Source organism: Chelmon rostratus, chromosome 9, assembly GCF_017976325.1.
Source record: "Chelmon rostratus isolate fCheRos1 chromosome 9, fCheRos1.pri, whole genome shotgun sequence".
In the NCBI taxonomy this organism is placed as follows: Eukaryota; Metazoa; Chordata; class Actinopteri; order Chaetodontiformes; family Chaetodontidae; genus Chelmon; species Chelmon rostratus.
In genome coordinates this window covers 15807847-15829370 of record NC_055666.1, presented here as the reverse complement: position 1 = coordinate 15829370, position 21524 = coordinate 15807847, and the positions used below count along the sequence as shown (strand labels likewise).

General features: G+C 41.2%; 1 protein-coding gene across 1 annotated transcript in view; it reads left to right on the top strand.

Annotated features, from left to right (window-relative positions):
* pcdh11 (protocadherin 11) overlaps positions 1-21524 on the top strand; it is a 117087-nt gene that overhangs the window by 57244 nt on the left and 38319 nt on the right. The window contains exons 4-5 of the mRNA XM_041944401.1: positions 12320-12355; positions 17872-18070. Of these exons, the coding sequence (XP_041800335.1) occupies positions 12320-12355; positions 17872-18070 (235 nt within the window). The remainder of the gene's footprint in view (positions 1-12319; positions 12356-17871; positions 18071-21524) is intronic.

Here is a 21524-nt window from a genome sequence, read left to right as displayed (position 1 = left end):
AAAGAAAACGGTGTAGTTAGATTTCCATGTTTAATGACTTAAACAAAGCCTTCGAGGCTTCATTAGTTTGCACAGTGGTGCAGCCCAAACTAGATTGTTTAAGAAATAGATCCAAAAGTTAAAGCAAACACAACTTGTGTCCTCAGGTGATCCGGCCTGTCAAAACAGAAATAAAATAAGAACTGAAATTGTAAATAAATGCATGTATAAATGAGAACCATCGGAATCTAAAATCTTTAATTTATAGATGAAGCATTCATCATAAACCTCAAGATTCATCGTTACGGTCAAAGTTATAAAAGAGCTTATTTTAATGATTTTATTCATGAGCAAAGTATTATTCAATACTTTCATATTTCAGTGATGTACCCTGGCTGCTTATTTTTTCCTCCCCCCCGTTATAAATCAGTGCGCTGCTGTGGGATGACATGGATGCCAGCCCTCAGTTCTGTGTGCAAGAATAAGTTCTCTGTAGTGTTTGATACTCTTTTGGATTCTGTCTTCAGATCAACGCAGCACAACTGAGGCTCTGACACAGCAAAGATCTCCCAAATTAAACATGAGAAATAAATCCCAAGGAGGCAATGACCGCAAGCGTACTGACTGAAACGACCTCAGTGGCCGGTTGATATCTGCAAACGCATTCTACCCAAAGCCGTATTTTAGCAGCAATCAACATAATCATCAGCAAGCTGCATTTGCAGATAGCCTAGTGGGTGTTTTGTCTGTTCTCCAATTTCACAATTTATAGTCATCGCAAGCAACACATCATGCAAGCAACACTCTCTACCGTAGCCGCTAATCAAGCTGCATTTCTAATTCATGTTAATATGCTGAGTGCTTCTCTGGATGTCATCACCTCTTTGTTTAAAGAACTAAACAGGTTATTCGGTTTTAAACTTAACTAGAACAGAGCGACGCATTAAATTAACTGCAAATATATGACGTCTTGTCAAGAGTATCCCACTATACTATGAGAGGTGTCTCAATGTGCCTCATTATTGCTCCTCCTGATAGCTTGCTTTATTCACTGCACTGTAAATCACGCATCATCGCCAAAAGACTGAGTGTCATCCCCAATTTTGCGCCAACTGCGACGGACGCTGTTCTTGAGTCTTTTTTTCCCGCGGCATAGATTTCATGACCTCTGAAATATCTTGTATTACTTCCGACAGAAAAGAAAAGCAACAACAAAAAAAACAAAACAAAACAAAAAACAAATGGAATAATAAGAGGAAATTGTAGTTTGGAAATGATTACAAGCGTGTAAGCTCTCTAGGCAAGAACATGCTGCATTGCTCGGGATATTTTTCTCACCCTCTGCCTTTGAATATTTCACACTGGCGTAGTCTTTGGAGATGTAAGTCATACTGAGAGAATTTGACTCTGCATGCTAAAAAGGCATAAATATCGGAGGGGAAAAAAACATAACCAGCACATGACCTTATTACGCTCAGTGTGTACCATGCAGTCGCAATATTGCCTTTATTTGTCATTATTACCACCCGCCATTACTGTGAGTGGGAGGAATATCAATTTGACAAAGAGGGCCTCTGACTAAATGTTAAGGAGCCCCCCCCTGTCATGTGAGACACCTCCCTACTGTTCTGAGTGGGCAGATATGGCTGTGTTTTACTACTTATGGATATTCAATGGAAGAGCTCAGAGCCAGTCTTGCTGTAATAAGGCATTTACCATTGCAGAGTAGCACTGTGCACTGTGAGAACATATGTTAATGCACTTAGCTTTGGCCAGAGAAACAGCAAGAGGTTTGGGGGGGGGAAGCACATGGGACTGGCCTCCTGGAGCACACATTTGCCTTCTACAAAGATATTAATATGACTGGTGCTCAGTGGTGGAAGAGGAGGAGAAATTACCCTGGCAGTGAGAAGAAGTTTGTTTTGGTGATGGTGATGGACCCCAATTGGGTGAGGCAGGCTGGGGGAGAGAGACAGCTCTGTGCTCTGTGGCTTTTGAATCACATCAATGGCACACTTTTAACTGACTGCGCTGCCAGGAAAACTGACATCAACATATTTGAGGAAGATATGCACGGAGCAAATGGGGATATGACTGTGAGCCTTGTCTCTGTGCTTTATCAATGTTTTACCAAGACTGTGCCACTGGTGTTGCAAGAGGGATTGTCTGTGTGCCTTCTCAAGAGCTGACAGCTACACTACACATCGGAAAGAAGTTGTCAGTTGAAGAAAAATATTTAATAAAATGTATGCTGTACATAGCACAATTCACCATAGGGAATATAGAAGGGAAAATGATGTCCCGACCCAGTATTTAATCTTTCTGCCGTTTTACTGTGCGTTCAAAAATGCTCCAATTCCAACAACTGCCAACATTCTGCAGATATATAGATTTTATGTAGACAAGGATTTTCTGCAACCAAAGACAGAAAGTTATTGTCTTGCTTGGCTTTCACATTCATAGCTGAGAAAATATTCATGAACTTGGAAATGGTCTCTCCGGAGACAGCAGAAGAGGCGCAGTCCCAAATATTCCTAAATATTGAGTATGTTGACTGTTAATTTTTCATCGGTAGCAGCGATGGTCAAAGTAGTGCCTGTGTTCTGAGTGCACTGAATGTGGCTGTAGCTAAATAGCGACTTGCGTGCGGTCTCCTTCTTTAAACAGTCATGGCTGTCGGCTCGTTCTTTAGCTTTCTTTCACCATTTCACCGGTAGAAAAGTTAAAAGTATGGCCTTGCCTGGGTGTCAGGAGCTTCTGTGCCCTGCACCGCCTCCACTTGTTCTGTTCTTAGCAAAGAGCAAATGATTAAAAAAGAAGAAGAAGAAAAAAAAGACCTCGTTTACAGTATTTAAAACCAACCGACAGTCGCGGTGTTTTTCAATTATCGAGACTTTCAAAATGTTCTTGTGAGGTGTGATGAGGAAAAGAGTGTTACTGGCGATGGAATTGATAATCAGTATTGCTGGGCTATTACACTGTAGTCTTTCAGTTATTCTAGCTTGTACAAGCTGCTTTATCTGAGAAACATTCCCTTCATTTAGCCATGGCTATTGCGGTTGCTGTCAATTGCAATCACACAGCAAAAGCTGTACGATGATGTATTTATCAAAGTGGGCATTTAAAAAAAAAATGATTGTCTTTATTCTGAAATACAGTAACATCTTCAGAAGTTGAGGATGAGATTCAGCCTGAAGATAACAGCAACGATAACACTGTTTGACTCGCATCTCACAGTCAATTGTTGCAAACACATTCCAGACGCGCACAAATAATGCACTTGTGTCTGATAAATTTGATCTCTTAAGATAAAAACTGATCTCTGTGTAGTGATCAGATTACATATAATTGGAACAGCAATAAATGTAGTCTCTTTTTAAGTGAGACCTGTCAACACTGCAGCAGAGAGAAGGCTATTATTCTTAGAGACATTAATAAAGTATTATCACTTCTTGTTCTGGGGTTCTCATTGAAATTTATAACAAGGCCACAGTCGTTTGGATATTTAATGTGCCACTAGTTTCTTTGTGAAATCCGCACGCTTGTGGTAATGTGTGAAGAATGACAGCGAATGCATTGTGGAACCCAGATGAAATGAAGGGAACGACGTTGCAGCCACCCATTTGGCTATCAGCTGTGTTTTTAAAGTCGAGTCAGAAGAAACTCCCCGTTTTCAGGGGATCGTTTCCAGAAACGTTCTGAAAATCATTAATCAGTATCATCACTGCGCTTCATGTTTGTCAGTGAATGACAGTGACTCTGGCTCTTTGCTTCAAACACGAGCCTGTGATACTGTATGTCACTGCACATCACAATCTATGGACAATGCCTCTGCCAGTCTCAATGAAGAAAACTGTCAGGCGTTTCAATGGGAGGGAGATCAAACAGACGAACAATTCACATTACAGGAAACTCTTGATAAACTGAAGTTTTGACACATCAAGGGGCCTTCCATTCTCTTTTCCACCATGTTTCCTCTTTGACAGTCCACTTAATGGCCACTTTATTACACGCACCTCCTGATTAATGCATCTCACTCCTCCAGACAGTGAGTCAGGCCTTTGTGACTCACTGTGCAGGCTGACAGAACATGCAAACGGGGTTGAGAGGTTCACTTACTGTCCAGCTAAACCTGTAGGCTCAACGTGTGTCACCAAGCTCTGCAACCCAGTCAAATTCTGCACCAGTTTTTATTTACGGATTCTGACTCGACGCATCCTGTTTGGTGCGAGCAGTTGCTATAGAGTTAGTAAGTGTGGAAACGTGCATACTGTGACACATGGAGGGAGACCGTCAGATTTAAAAATGGACATAAGTGATCATTAAAACTGAATCTCTGAAGAGTGCAGAAAGCTTTACTTTTACATGCAGATGATCAGAACTGAATTTTGAAGTCCATGGATCTGTCCCCTGTTGTTGAGGTTACTGGGATAATGTGGTGGGCAATGTTTTTCTTGGCACAATTAGGCCCATAAATATCACATATTCTCCAAACCACAGCATACTTAACAGATTACTCATTCAGCTCTAATGGTAGCAGAAATGATCAGCAGACAGTGCAATAAAAAAAATGATGCCCCCCCAAGTCAAATCATCTGTAACGTGACCTAGCAGCATGGACGTTAAAACCTTCAAAAATCCTCCTTTCTGCCACTGCGGCAAGCCATGTATAGAGAGCTTGTGGGTGTAGCTGAGTGTTTTGTCAGCAAATAGTAAGTGTAACATTGTGGATAATATTTTAATGCACAAGGGCCTAGTGAATATACTGTTTCTAAGGCTCTTACTTGCTTCCTGTCCATCCCTTCAGTTTGTCTCTGAGGCAGCAGCAACATCCAAGCTAGGCGGCAGGTCTTCATTTCTTGCAGCTGCACATAAACAAGACCACAAACATATGAACTGCAACACAGCATACAAAGTGAATATGTAGCGCTGCGCTTGATTCAAGTCTTTCTCTGTGTGTTTCACTTGATTCCTCCACTCCGTCCTGCTATGACTGAACAGCAAATGTGTCTGTGACTGTCGCTGGTAAAGTTCTGGATATTGTTACGCATCAACAGGATTATCATCATCCGCTGTGACAGCTACAGCTGGCATGCTATCGCCGAACATGGGAAGAATCGAGTCAAGTAAAGGTGCAGTAGGTGGGATATGCTAATTGGGAGGGCGAATCTGAGAATAAAAATTATGCTTTTGTGTGTCAACAGGCGTCAACGCCAGAAAACAGGACAGCTGCATATTCTAAAAAGTGCAGGAGCTGTTTAGTTGTGTGTTGTAACAGTACATGCACTATTTCTGCATAGACGTAAGACAAACACCAAGCAAAAAGTAAAAAGCTAGCATGCTAAAACTTTAGCCAAGCTGACCATATCTAGGGTGTGTTGGTGATAAGGAAGGGCATCGTATTCATTTTGTATAATATGTGATATTGCAGGAAACAAACAGGAGCTTGACTGAAAGCAGAAAAATGCCTTTTCTCTGCCTTTCCCTGCTGCATTTATTATATTTTCGTTTCTATAAATGCAGCCCACAATGTTGCTGACCAGGTGCAACCTTTCATATTGACAGTGTGCCGTTTTTTTTCTAAGGGATTTTCTAGCAAGATAATGTGTCATTGTCTCAAGATGGTTCCAGGAAATTACTTTACTTTACTCCAATGGTCCGCGCAGCTCCCAGATCACAGGCTAATAAAACACTTTTGGGATGAGGTTGAAGTGGGATGTTCACAGCATTCGCGCAGCTGAAAAACTGCAAAGACTACGCTGTCAAGTCAGTATAGATCAAAATCCCTGTGGAACATTTCTGGCACCTTGCTGAATCAATGCCTCAAAAAGATTCTGGTTGTTCTGAGGGTCGAAGAGCGGCCTGCGCAGTAACACCAAGGTGTACCTAATAAAATTGTCAATGAGCGTATTTACAATACTGGTAAAGGACTACACTTCAGTCAGAGACCTCCGGCTGAAATATTCCTTCCCCTCCTTGGCTTCTTAGCATAGACACCATGACATCCTGAATTTGCATAGTAGTAAAGATCAATGTAGCTCTTGGAGGCTGGTGTGACACTTATTCAAAACAGCTCCCCTTTTTTCCCTAGTGTAGTCTGGAGCAAAAGGGGGTGAGCAGGCAGTGAGTGATGTGGGTAAAGAAAGCCAGACACTTCCTCAGCTGTAGTCAACCTCAAAGAGCATTTTGTCATGTATCTTCACTTGGTAAAGTACCTGCAACCCTCTTCACATCACCACTGAATCAAGGTCTGTTTCGCACTATTTGATGCTGTTTGATGTCAGTTGAGATGTGAAACAAGAAACAGAAGAGCAAAAAAGCCCATCTCTAAAACTGGCATAGCATTTTTTGTTGTTTTTTTTTCCCCCCCTTTCTTCATCTTTTAGCACATGAATGATTTTTGTTAAGAGATAATTATTAAGTTAGATGTCGCCGCATTATGAAGGATGTCCTTCAAGCCGCGCCTGATTTCAAGGGACAGCTTGACAAAACTCACTTTGAATTTGGTTGAAAGCATGTCTAATTGAATTTTGATACGTAATTAAATCAAGCAATAAATCAGCCCAGATCCCACTGCAACCGACAATTCAACACTCCTGAGCACCACAAGCTAATTATGATGAAGTTATTATCTCAGCCAAAGGGAGTACTCTGAATGGCTCCTTCTGCATCATGTAGAATCTATTCAGCTAGAATGTACTCAACCTTGAGGAAAGGGCATCTCTCATATTAAGGATCCAAAAGATCCTATAAATGTCACTCGCTTGGCTGGTAATGTACCCATGTCGAAACATTGTCCCACTTTAAAGCAGGTGATTTCTTAAAGCAGTCCTGGTGAAATGTTTTCGGCTCGCCCGTACGCATAAACACACCGATGCACCGAGCCAGAAATTATCTGATGTGTTGTAAGTCAGCAATTACAGCTGGTAGTAATTTCTCTCAATAATCCCTTGATGTGTAGGAAGTGGCTATATTGATTTAGCATGGATTTAGAGCATCATCCTCATCATCTGGTTCCCAGTCTCATATGGTTAATCAATTACAATCCCCTGCGATTTAAGTATGCTTCAGATGCCATGCACTGCGCATGTAATCTCATGACATAAGGTATTAAATGAGGTCTAATTATAACTTTGCAGCTATGTGTCATATCATACTCTTTTAATACCTTCACTAAGAAGACAAATTGGTGTGTCAGTAAAGAGGGGTGTAAAACAACATTTAGAAGTTAGCTTCGTCTGTCACATGATCCGTGGAAGTAAATACGCATAAATGAATAAAATGTGTTTTAATGATGAGCCCGCTTGAAGCAGAGAAACCTTTTACAAATACATAAAGAAGTGAAAAAGGCATAATTCTGCAACTCCCCAGACAACCTTACTAGATCGAGCCGGTATGGTTTTCGTAAATGAATCCTCGGCAACAATTATTGGAGTAGCCTCCTTCTGCATAATTTGATGAGCAAAGAGAACATTGATGAACTTTTTTTAATTATTACGCCGCCTGGGATTCTGACACAAGTGCCACAGACAGGGAGAGGGTCCACCACTACAGCTGCTCTGAAGCCCCCACCCCACCTTTCTTTCTTTTCCACTTCCTACCACCCTTTTTTTTTTTTAATTCACCCAATTTGTCGGTCCAAATGAAACAGCAAAAGGTTAGAGTGTGGAGTAATTAACAGCAGCTAGCCTAATGAAATCAGGAGGGGCCGGTACGCTGGGAGGATCAATACCTCACTAAGAGTGAAGCGAGACGGGGGATTGTCCAGGGGAAACACACATATACGGACCACTTAATAATAATAAGCTGGAGAAAAGGCAACATGTTGTCCACTTGTAAATCAAAATTGGCTCGAACACACTGTGACATTATTGCTGTCTAGTAATTGTGTGAGAGGAAAGTTGCTCCTTGAAGCGTACTGGATTTACACCACTCTGTGCGGTTTGCTGAGAGGGTTTCCCTTTATTGAATGTCAATAAGTACATCAATACGCTTTGGACAACCGAACACCAATGCAGAGGGAAATGGGGATTCTATTTATCTAAGGCTACACTTAAGTATATTGAAGACTTTATTAGCCCCTTTTGATGAGGAGGTGTTTTGTTTGCAACAGTTTTATCACGCTGTCTAAGACATGCTGCGTTTGCCAGAAATACAAGGGATGTAAACTTGAACTCTGCCCACCGCTTCTTGGCGGAGACGCCTGCGTCTCTCGTGCCTGCACATGCGAGCAGATGGCGCGCACGTCCAAGTTTTCCACTGTGAATATTTGTATTATTGGCGCATATGTCTGCATGCGTGCGATTGTGACACGGCCACCTGACGAAGCTGTCATTTTTTTTTCCTCTCGCTGATGAATTCAGCCTCATCCATCTCATCCGTGGGGATAAGCGCTCCGTGGCAGGCCCCGCGCCTCTCTACCAGCCTCTCCAAACAGTCGTGTACTGTGGCGCTGCCCTGACATTTCAGGAATACCGAGTAGTCCTGACAAGTCCTGCTCGACCATTATTTTCACAGACTTCATGCGGGGAGACTAGCTGAATAGAACAGCAGCACACTATAGTGAGCCTCACCGGTGGCCCCCTGAGTCAGAGTCAGAACAAATGTGAAATACGCAGGGGCGAGCTTTGGCAGCTCAAGAGACTGTGGCTAGCTAGCATGCTTCCTGTCTCTCTGTCTCACTTCTCACCACCTCCAAAGGTACGTACGCTGCGAAATAAAGCATAATGTGCGGAGGCTGTAGAGATGGCAGCAGCAGATCTCATTAGTGTTAGACTATTAGGCGCGTGGGGACCCCAGGGATGAGAGGTTTTAAGGTTGTCAGTGTAGCTTGAAGTTATCACATCATAGACCCTTTAAATTATTTTCACAAACTGCAATGAGGCGTCTTGGGGCTCCTTTTTTTTCCACATTTGAACTCATTGCTAATGGGGAAGAACTCCACAAAGCTTTGCGATAGTGTTCTATTGCCGACACATTGCAGAGGTCAGCTAGTTCAATTAGGACATATAAAAAGTGGTTAAATGCAAAATTTATGACTATGATATAGCGGAATACGTCCTTGTGAAGCCAACAGATCATTTTGACACCAGCCGGGGTAATTGGTGAAAATGAGAACAAGGAACATGAAGTTGATTGTTATTCCATCATAATCTCATGTTGACGGACCCCAGTGTCATCGGGCTCATGGAAATCAAGAGAAAATATGATCAAACTAACCGGAACGATAAGACCTTGGAAGTCCAGAGGTACTTGTTTGATTGGCTATGTGTTTAAAGATGTCTGTCTCTGGAAACAGCACCTCTGGCTATTTTTGTTTGGATACAACTAAGTTTGATTCGTTTTATATACAGCGGCTGGCAGCTGCGTTTTTTTTTTAAATTGTGCTTGAATTCTGAGATTGATGAAACAAGAGCTTCACGTCATGAACTTCGCACTAGCTGAGACGGCTCAGTAAAGTTAGTAGGTTTGCTGTTGCCTCCTCACCCACCTGTGACAAACGCTTATTGAGGGATGCGCTGTTTGCTCGGCCTTTTATTTCACAGGATTACTGCTGCCACACTAAAATGACACATAACAGGGATTTCTTTTAAACCTGAGAGGTGTGTACGGTAATGAATAAAGAACTCTTTGGCCTGGCATTGTTGGAACTAGAATAAAACTTGATAAATTTAGATTTATTTTTATACTCTAAATGTAAATGTATATGTGCTGGAGGAGACTGATTTACTATCCTATGCACAAAAGCTGTTGGAAAATTTTCCTTTTAATATTCCTGATATGCACACAGTGGGCTCAGCTTTCTCTTGCATTGTTAATGTAATATTAGCTACCTTCCAGTCACCTACGCACAGCTGGAATACACTCTTACCTACCTTCTGTGTATGGCTTTTGATTATTACCCAATCGCTCTCTCTCTGTGCCAGCCTGGCATGCCATAGCTCAAACCCAGCACTTCCACTTGTCTCCAGTTTATACTGGAACTCCAGGGACTCAAAAGACTGCACTGTCGTCAGAATGTGCTTTAGACGTCACAACAATGCCAAGTGTAATCGTTTGCATACATTTTGGCAGAGCATGCTATGCGATGCTACAATACGTACTATATGTTCCTTTCATTTCTACCTACATTTGTTATTCAATCATTGTGCAGCTACTGCGTCTCAAAATTAGGATACGTTTTGATACAGAAACAGAGCACAATAAGGTCTGGTGTTTTTAATCAATTATTTATCCAATATTTTAATGATCACAGTGCCTGGGGTGATCAAAGGCTCGGTTCGAGCTCCACTGCCTTTGCTCGCTAAGACATCCCTCTGTACTTTGATGTGGTTCACCAACAAATGCACTTATCTTAAGCATAACTCTCTCCCAGGCTCGCATGTGGGTGCTTTGAAACCGCTAGTTTGAGAGGCGTACATACAGAGAGAAGGTCACTGACCAATCCATACTGACGAGGGGAAAAAAAAACAGCGAGAACTCACACATTTATGGTCTCCAGCAATCAGATGTAAAACTACTGTTTTGAATGTCATCTAAATATGAGACAACCACAGGTCACCTTCTCAGATCCCTCATGTACATTATCATATATTTAATTGGTTGGCAAGGTCTCTAACTTGAAGTCTGTGTCACGAGATGCTGAATAAAACATTACTTGGAGAAGAAACAACTGTCTGATGGCAGCCTCGAGTAAAATCCTGCTTTAAATGACCAGTCAGTGGATGCAAATGAGCATCTCCTCAAACAGACCTGACAAATGTCAGTGTGCTCAAATATGCAAAGAAGTCCAAAAAAAGAGAAAAACCTCTATTTTTCAATTACATTTTGTTTTTGTTTTGAAAGAAAGATTTTTACATTCCTTAGTCTCATCAATTCATTTGTAGGGGTTAGTGCTGTCTCAGTTCAAAGTACAATGATGGTCTGCTGTAGTGATAGGTACAGTATGAATTATACATAACAGCTTATAACATGGTTGTAAGATCTATTAAACATAACCTATATATGGCTCCATATGTAGAACACTGATTTAGACTGTGCCTACATGCAGTTTTTGCACTGCTATCACAAACAATTTGGCAAACTGTTGCCTATCTACATATCAATCAGATACAAAGCAGGGATGTCATTCAGTAGGACTCATGTGTCTGTGTTAATGTCGGTTCAATGTTCAAAATTTTGCTCTATTTTGGTCTCCACCAACTAATTGGCTCTTTAGCTGATAAGTACTAATACTAATTATTGGTGGGTTAGTCAAGTGATCCCTTTTATATTGGCATTATAGCAGAGGTGTATGAAAAATCCAAACTACCATTATACAAAATATGTATTTAAAAAAAATCCAATCAAGAGACAAACTACTGGTGATGTATTGTTATTCACAGAAAACACACAAACTTCACTTCTTGTCAATACTATACGAGACAACTGTTGCACTGAGCCAGGTAGCTATTTGTCAGAAGTTTGGAAACCTTACTTTTTAATTTAGTTCAGCTGTCCACCATGAAGCTCCGTTTTGTTTTTGATGAATAGCTTTGGGTGCACTGCTCTATCGCTCAGTCAGTACGAGCATCCCTTGGTGAACAATTATGGCGGGATAATCTGTTGACATGAACTTGTTTCCTGTTCATTGTTTCACCGTTCCACCCCAGCAGTCCTCCCTGCTTCCCCCCTGTCTAAGTGCCTCCTCACTGCCAGATTTATTCTATTTTCTTTGCAAATCAAGTCATGTACTCAGATTATTATACACAGTACAAAGAAAACAAAATTGGTGATTAAAAATTAAATACTCTTATCTCTCTGTGAGTTATCTCAGTCCCCAGAGAGAGGATGCTATTTTGCAGGCTTGCGGGTGTCTTTTGTTCCCAATTTAGAAGCTTGTCTCTGTTTATTGTTAATTTTTGATGCTTCATTTGATATTCTGTTCACTTTCCTCCCTGACATGCAGAGAAAACATCTTTATCAAAGTGTCAGTTGTATGGCTTGTGTTGTCAGGATGTCAGGTTTGCCCTATTCTTTACATTTCTGGGGAGACGGTGTGTGCTCTGCAGCCCGGTTTGCTGGCGTGCCAACCGAGCACGGAAATTTGCTGTACAAACTCTGCATCTGAAGAGGGAATCAATATGTATCCTAAATCTCAATTCCAGCTTAAAAAAAAAAAAAAAACAACTGTCAACACACAAATCTATGAGGCTGTCAATTGTGAACCCTGACTGACTTTAAGAAGACTGGAAGGTTCCCAATGCAGTTTGCTTCATGTGCTCCAAATATCCATTTCCATAGTCAATCCTCTGCAGAGTTACAGTCAGACAATGATGTGACTGTTCTTGTTTCTTTGCAGGAGGCCTGTCAGCTTGGCAAGATAACCTCTGTGAATGTAAGTCTTCCGTTCTCTGTTCTCTGCTCTGCTCCTCCTTGCATGTGCACATATAGAGCATGATGCTATGCAGGTTTTTTTTTTTTTTGTGCTTATCACTATATTTTACAAAGGTTACACCTACAATAAATCTGCATGTGACCTGTAATCTTTCTTGCAAGAAACTGTGCACTGTTGTCGGCATGTGAAATTCGAAAGTTCAGTTGAAAGGCTCTGTGGGTTAAATGTTAATGGACTTTTCCAAACATTGGGGTTGTGAAAAGATGCAAGGTTTCCATCCGACAGCAGCATTTCTTTCTGTAAGACTGCTTCGTTACTGTTGTGACTATGCTGTTGCATGCATGTGACTGAAAAGTTGTGGACGCAGTTCTCTTTACATACAGTATTTATTTTTCTTCAAAATAGATAGTATTGTATTGGAATAGTAATAGAAATGTGTTCTCAAACTTCATATTTTTCCGTTGAGAAATCAAAATCGAAGGCTTTTTCTCATCCCTCTAAAGGCAGCCGTACTGTAAGGTTTTGCTGAGAGTGACATGAAAATGCCTTTACTTTCAATTATCCGTACTGTTGCATGTTTAAGTGGAACATTCCTCTCAGCTCAAGGGCATTCCACTCATAAGAAAAAAAACTGCTTTTAAACATTAAATCCAGTTGTGTTGTGGCAGCTGACCGTCATAGCCTCTGTTTCCCTCTCAGTGTTTCGGTTACTCTCTTCATCTTACGGTTCATGTCTGCGGCACACAGGCACAGAGTTCACTTGTCTTTGGTCAATGAGAGCAGGACTGTGTGAGTCCTTCCACGCTCAGACTAATTCAGTTTCAGCCGAGAATGTTGCTGCTGTGAAATCCTGCACGCCACCGCTTGCGTGTTTAGTCCTTACTGCAGTTTTTGGAGAGAAGTCCCACAGTTTTCGAATATTGTTCAATATTTGTAGTATTATTTGAGGTGGATTTATAATACAACAGGTGCACACTGTATCTGCTGCTTACTTATATCTAAGCCATTATATTGGTAACATTTGACCACAAATTGTTAACGTTTTCTTGTGCTCACAAGTGTGATCACAGTTCAGTGACTGGGGGAATATCAGCAATGCTGCCATAGCTGATGTTGCACAGAGAAGATCGTCACAGCAGATGACTCAGTAACAGATGAAATTTGTAAAGAAATCATTTGGATTTGTCAAAAATCACCCAGTAATCTCTCAACCCACTTGCTAGAATCACCTCCTTCTTGCATGTTCCCGCTAACTCAGGCAGTGGCGCATCACCTCACACATAAAAGGCAGCGCTGGAACAGCATGTACAAAAAGAAAGGACACGCCCGGCACAGTAAAAGCAGATGGTCCACGATCTTGACGGAAAAGCTGAAAAGGGACATGCAAGGCCGCATTTTATTTTATTTTATTTTTTTTTTGGATAAATACCTTGCCATTGCTGTTTTTTTTTTTATTATTATTATTTTATTTTATCCCCCCCTCCACATAAGACATGTGCGACTTGACAAATCACCATCTCCTCTGAAGGGATTTATGCAGGTCTAGGTGTGCCCGCAAGCTGATCCTTATCTGAAATGGCAGAGCCAGTCTCCCCTGATTCACTCCTAAGTGGTCCCTGTTTATCACTCAAAGTGAGGTGGTTGTCAGCCAAGTCCTTCTCTGTGCAGCGCTGACTTCTTTCGCTGCTTCCAGAGAGTGCTAGTAGGGGAACAAGTATATAAAATAATAAAACTCAAAGAGATTGGGCTTACCAAAGGACAAGGTTGCAGCCACTTGGCCTCTCCTCCTCTATATCTAAATATAACGGACTTCTAATCCGGCAGCCCGTGGATCCAGCCCCACACGCCTGTTGTCTGGGTGGTTACCAGAGGGAGGGTTTTGGATCGGCTGCCTTGTTATATGGTAGAACTTGGCATGCATCTCTCCTGTTCATTTTATCTCTGTGTACATACTTCTCAAGGCAGTGTTTTATCTGGCTGAACGGGCTTTGTTTGGTCTTGATATCTCTTACCGCAGCTTGTCTTTGCTTTATGGATTTCTGGCAGCTTCTTTAAATAAGTGATAATGCCTAGCAAAACACTCACCTTGACTCCTCTGTGAATGTTTGTTTTCTGTTTGTCATGTTTGTCTTTCTGCATGAATGTTTTATTCACATTGGTCATCACCGCTGAGAGCAAAACTTTTATTTATTTAAGACTCATTAATGGTATTTAATTGTAATTAATACTGTAGCTCGAAACGACTTAGCAGCGAGTGCATCGTGAAATCAAATTAGGCTTTTCGTAACATCTGGCACCAACTTGAACGGGCTTGGATAAACAGCAGTCTAAAAATGAAGACACTCCCTTATGCAAAATGATTGTGTCCTAATTGTCACAGACAGCTGTTTGTTCTAATAGATTTTGGATGCCATTGTTGGAGCAAGTTTCCAATAATTAGAGTCATGTGGAAAAGAAGCATGCTTTTTGTAGAGCTGCCAACCCTCCATAAGTGGGCTCTTTCTTTTTGCTGGAACCTGGACTTTGCTTTTGCCTGCATCCTCCAGTAATTTGAGAAACAGCTGCCAACACTGTTTGAGAACAAGTAGATATTTAGACGACTTCAAAGCGTGGGCAAACATGGCACACGGAGCTATATGATTTTGCCAACAAGGTATTCATCTCCTCTCTGTCTTAGGAAATGAATGAAACTGCGTGAGGAGAGGGGAAGAACATTCCTTCCCATACAGAACTTTAGAAATGTCCCTCATCGCTTGGCAGCAGAAGACGTCACAACACATGCAGAAAAAGAAAAAAAACAGGATGAATTTTAAACAGTCCTGCATCATATATTTTTGTGTGATTAAGAAATCAGAGCAGTGCAAAAAGCTTTTCTTTCTGAGCAGTTGAGGAGTTGAAGGTTGTGTGCCTGTTCGTTCACTGCACGCTCTTCTTCTTCTTATGTCTTATCTGTCTTTTTCTTACCAGCATGCACTCACACAAACACTCACACGCAGTGATTTGTGGCCTCGGGATCTAGATGAATCAAGTAAATAGAATATTTAGCTAGCTGTTTCAACATCCCAATATTGAAAACCACTCAGTTGTGCTTTCAGGGTGCTAATTGTGTGGATTTAGGTTAGTCAACCCTCTCTGATAGTTTTTAAATGAAGCTTTTTGTGCACTTGGTTTTTGGCAGTTTGTCCTTCATTAGCGCCAGACTTTATTTCACTCTCCCTCACTCCTATTTTCCAAGCCTTATTTTGTCTTATCAAAGAACAATAAGTGCTTTATCTACACTCTATAGTGGCTGAGGAAAAACATGTTTGCACAGAGACATCTCCTCCTGAGCTTAAAGGAGCATGTGTTAATGATGTTTTTTAATTCAGGGCTTGCATATTGCTTTTATTGCTATAGTGATGAAGAAAATCAAGATAGTCATGCGCGCTCCAGTCGTATTTGCTCGGAGAAAAAAAAAAATCTCTTATCAGTTTGAATAATGGGACGAATAAAATTCACCGCAATAACCGAAGCTGAGGGCGTAATTATGTTTTATGTGTTTTATGCCCTTATACAGCGTGATGCAGTGTGATGTTACTCAGGGAATCGTGTGAAGACATGAATTCAAGCTACGGTATATATCACTGCGACAATGCTCAGTTTTACAGATATTACCTCAAAGCCAAGTCTGATCTCCTCACTCCTCATTTTTCTCTTTGTCAAACTCCGAGCAAAAGATATATATATATATGTATATATATGTATATATATATATATATATATATATATATATATATATATATATATATATATATATATATATATATATATATATATATATATATATATATATAAATAACAAGAAAGTGAAAAATGTAATCAGCGATGTGTCCAGATTACCCAGTGTGCCTCACAATATGACTGTATGAATGACTGGAACTGTGCGGTTTGTTTTGTGGCGGAATTGCGAACAAGCACTACACAGAGCGTGTTTTCTTTTTCGCTCTGAAGAAAGGTCGCAACATGAACTTCTGTAAACCTCCAGAGAAATCAAAGAGGCCTGCACCTTTCAGAAGAAAATGCCCACACTCCTGTGATCCCCAAGACTTTACAAATCAAAGTCTCAGCCTCCACACACATTTCCACTTCTTTTGTGTCTTAACTGGGTGAGAAGGAAAACTAGGACATAGTTCAACCTGCTAATACACGTCCCATCTATTATCAGGCCGGGAAGTCTCAATTATAAATCTTGGAGTCAGTTTATTATCTGAAAAGTAATTCGGCAGACTCAACAGACCAGAAATCATTTTTTGGGTTATGAGGTCACTGTTTCAATTAGTCCCCCTGGTGACAGGACGCAGTTTTGGCATATTTTCCAACTAAACGCAGGTAAAGATGATGGATGCAGTATCGGGCGTGTAACAACAACACTTTATACAATTAGGCAAGGACTTCCCTTGTAAATGCCATCTCACGGTGCTCATTCGCCCATAAAAGAGCATTGTTGTCACCAGTCATGATGATATTAATAATCTTTGTTTGTCAGTGGTGGCGTGCCAAGACTCTCTGTGGGAGCAGAAAGAATATCAACAGAGGATACTTTGAGCAAGGTGCAGAGGAGCAGACTTTTTAAGGACACAATTTGAAATATTTCTGCTAAATGAGTCAGCGTTTTGATAAGAAAACACCAAAAAAAGAGACTGTGAATGGATGATTACATCGGTTCAGTGACTCACTAAGACTTTGCTCAAGGCTGGTCAGTTCACCCAAATAAGAGTCTGGCTTTTGAGATATCCGTCTCTGAGATTCTCTCCTCACCTCAGTGCGATGGAGGTGGGGGAAATTTCAACTGTGGTGCTCAAAGCATTGAAATATTACATTTTTAAGAATTCAACACTGGTTTGCTCTAAAAGGAAACGTCCTTGTTCATCTGGACATTTCATTGGCCCTTCCACAGCAAAAAAAAAAAAAAAAAAAAAATCTGCTCTCATTGTGTGTGATGGATTATCCACAGAAGCACAAACTTAACACTGTTTCTAGATGTAATTCTACAATGTTGTGAACGGGGAAAAACTCCATCAATCTCCACTAGGTCTAGAAACCTGACTTTTTTTTTTCAACATTTGGATGAGCTAACTCTTCATTCTTAAACAACAAAAGAGCAAAAACAGTTTTTAGAATCACAGTAGCTACGATTTCAGGACATGTTGCCTAATAACTGACTGTAGTGGCTCCCAGACTTATCATTTGCATTACATTACATTTATATCGCAGACTCTTATTTAGCTGAAACTTTTATCCAAAGCAACAATAAGTGCACGTGTTTTTTGTTTTTTGTTTTTTTTCATGGGCAGATGAGTTTGTGCTGTCCAGATGTCATGACAAGCTTGTGGAGGCACAGCAGCAAACAATTTAATATTTTTTCAACCACATTTGACTGCTGTACTTCCTTATTTATTTTTTTTTTAAACGCTTAACAGCCATTTGAAACAGAAGCGTGTCTAACAGAACATTTCTTGTTTGTTGGTGTGCTCCAGACCCAGCGCCGTGTGACGTTCCACCTCCCCGACGGCTCCCAGGAGAGCTGCAGTGACAGCGGGCTGGGAGACCCAGAGCCGAGCAGCACGGCCAGCACCGCCCAGCCTCTTCCCCTCAGCTTCCCCCAGGAGGAGTACTACGAGCAAACATCACCTAACAGCCGCACGGAGGGAGACGGAAACTCAGACCCTGAATCGAGTGAGTACTGAGCTCGCTCTGCTCAGACAGCAGGCCAATCTGTTAATTTATGTTTTTTCATTACTAGCATTTCTGGCGATTTCTGAGGCAGGCTTTTCTCAATGTAATTTACAGGTGGCCATCTGTGTTTTTAGACAGTGAAACCGTTTACTGAGATTACAGCTGTGATTGTCATAGCAACAACACAGCCTACAAACACTTAACAAGAGACCATTTTCTGTCCAACAACTGGTAACAAGCTAGTTGCACATAAAACCTGCCTTGCTGTACATGCTGTTTTTGTGAGGTCATTCTTTATATACAAGCAGGACAACACCAAGGAGGAGGGCTGAGCTGCTGAGAGGGAAACAAACTTCTGTTCCATGTAGCGTATCTATCAGTTTTTCATGTTGAGATTTAAAACTGAAAACCGTCTAAACTGGATTTGATCTAAACAAGCACTTAATCTGTTGCCATGGGAGCGCAGAATAATATTAAGGGTGTAGCTTGCACCATTGTGCATTTATTATTGACAATGAATCTTGTAAGCCTGAATACTGTAAATGTTGTCCAGTGCTAAGCTGCACCCCGTAAGGGGAATTTTAACCTCTGAAGTTGGAACTCTTTTGCTGAATTTATTCAAATGATTCACAAGACAGCTGTCACTGCATGGCTTACTGCCCAGTGATGTTCTCCATAAAAAGCTCCACTGAACGCAGGGGATGCACAACTCCGTCCTCATCCATATACAACAGATTTTTTTTTTTTAATTATCGCTCAAATAACTGGCTGAGGGGGAAAAGAAGAGTGCTTAAGACGCACCACGGAGGACCCAGGGTTTTTCCACCAGCGGTAGTGTGGATCCAAAGCCTGTGTGCCAGCAGCATGCCAATGATGCTGCCGAAATGATTTTTGCTCCACCTTAACATGAACAAGGCTATTCTGAGTCCCCTATCAATGTGTCCTTGTCACAAACCACCACCCCACTTCAAGCTGGATATTCTGGTCCTGGTGCATCAGATTTTATCAAATGTTGCAGACTGGATGGAGGCTCAGCTCGGCGCAGACCTTCACTCCTCCTGTGGCCCCTGTGTATCACTGCCAGAAATGCTTTAACCAATGCTTGGAGTTACCTGTCATAAAAAAACAGGTCTTTCTTTTTTAATATCCAGCTGAGAAAATGAACAGGACAGGTAGAAATAGATTGCCTTGCATACACCTACATGCTGTATAGCCATTGTGTCATAGCTGTAAGTGAGACAACAGTCCTTGGTGCATCTTCCTCCCCAGCAGCTGCGCTGACAGGCCTGGGGCCGGGGTGTCAGTGCGCGTGTGATTCTGAATGCATTTGTTAGACATTAGACAGGATGGCTGACATCCTGGTGATGGCTTCCTGCTCATTTACATGCAAAGGTCCGTCCCATTTGTGATTGTTCTATTTTTGATAACAGGATATTGCAAGTTACAGCAAGAATTTTTTTTTTTCTTTTTTTACACGATAGCCTAACCAGCTGACCTGCATATTCCCTCACGCTCACACAAACACACACGCACATCTGCACACCAGGCACGTGCGCGAACTCGCACGCAAACACATACATCTAATGATCAAACCTCGCCTTCCCCAGCTGTTCTCTTTAATGTATTCACTATGGTGACAGCAGTGATTCATATATGTGATTCATTCATATACAGAGGCAATTGCTCATCATCTCATTAATATTCAGTGACATAAACATCTCATACTTCATAAACTTACTCAAATACCGCACTTATTACCCACTTTCCCTCTAGGGTAATATTTGTTGAGGTGCATTAGCTTTAGATAGAAGACCATGCTAATGTAGTAAATGCATGTGTACTTTTACAAATTGCTGCATTAAAAATCACAGCAGAGTGAGAGTGCTAACAGAGTTACAGAGAGTGTAACACTGGAGACTAATATTAGTAGTTTGATATCAGAAAAGTCATTTTTATTATTTGACCACAAAGCTCCTTTTTAATGCTCTGTTGTAACCTTATCACATATTAAAGCTAATGTAATTCTTACAAGACCTGATCATATGTGCGGTTGTTTTAACATCATGTATGAAGTGATTTGTTTAATATTATGATTATATATATTCTTCTGATGAAATATATGTAGAACTATGCAGCGTTCAGATATTTATTGCATGGCTTTGCAGGTTATGAGAAATACAGGAAGCTCATGTTTAATATCTGTATAATTTGATTAAGAATATGCTTTAAACCTAATATATTCTCACCTACAGTAACACATCGCAAAACTTTTCTTTCATTTGCTTTGAGACGCTGCTGATTTAACACGCGCTCGCACACACGTTCTCACATCATTTGCAGACAGAGTGGAAGTCGTCTGACTCACCCGGCTCCATTTTATCCTTCCAGAAGTTTAAAGATAAACTCTGACTCTGTGCTGCTCAGTTCAAAAAGAGAGATGGATCCTGCGCATGTTGACCGTCTCAGAGATGAGTGCGTCGGTGACAGAGGGGGGCCTAAGATGGATTAGATATGGTTTTATCAATGAGCACCAGGCTGGCATGGCGGTGGCAATCTCTTATCGTGTCGTCTCAATTTGTAAAGCAGAAAGAACAAGGAAAAGTGGAAAGAGGGGAGAGGAGATGGAATGGCTCCAAGTGAGGAGGAAGAAACAGAGCTGAAAGACTTTAGCAGCGGCAGAAAGAGCCAAACGCAGTATTGTTTTGTAAAGGTGCTTCAGCTTGGACCTGAATGTCAACTTGCCCTGAATAATTGTCTGTGCCAAAGGCGAGCCATGTGGCCTTCTTATGACAATGAATTTCTCAACTCGTCTTTAAACCTGCATCTTTATTAGACCACCCACTCTTGAAATAAAGTTCATATGACATTTTATGTTTCTATTATTTATGAGTTAGGCGGCTGTTCATTTTATGGGCTCTTGCTTCCCCCTCTAGGCTTACTTCACCACCCCGCCATCAGTCTTGTGCTGTCACCTCCTTTGTCACACATTGTTCCAAAGGTTTTGATATTTCCTCCTCTGTCTCGACAAATAGATAAAAGCCTTGAATTAATATCATTAGCATGTGTGTTTTTAGGTCCAGCCCCCGTACGTCTGACAGATGGCTTTTACAGAACGACACATCCAGAACAATTAGGCATGATGAATCGTACCTGTCCCTTTTGGCCAAACTGCAACAGTTCATCAAAACATCAAAAACAGGAATGCATAATGATGCGCGATGCATCTCTTCCCTCAAATAAGACGGATGCACGCTGCTGCTTCAGATGACGGTCTCTCATAGTGACTCAGTGCAGTGGCATCCTCAGTTTTCAGCACAGCTAGGGAGGTTTATCTTCGACTGTAGATATCAGAAGTGACTGACATGTCCTGGAATCACTAAGAACAGTGTTTTACATGGAAAACTAAAAGCATCCACTTGATGAAAATGTAATTCTTGACCTATCTTGGCACAGA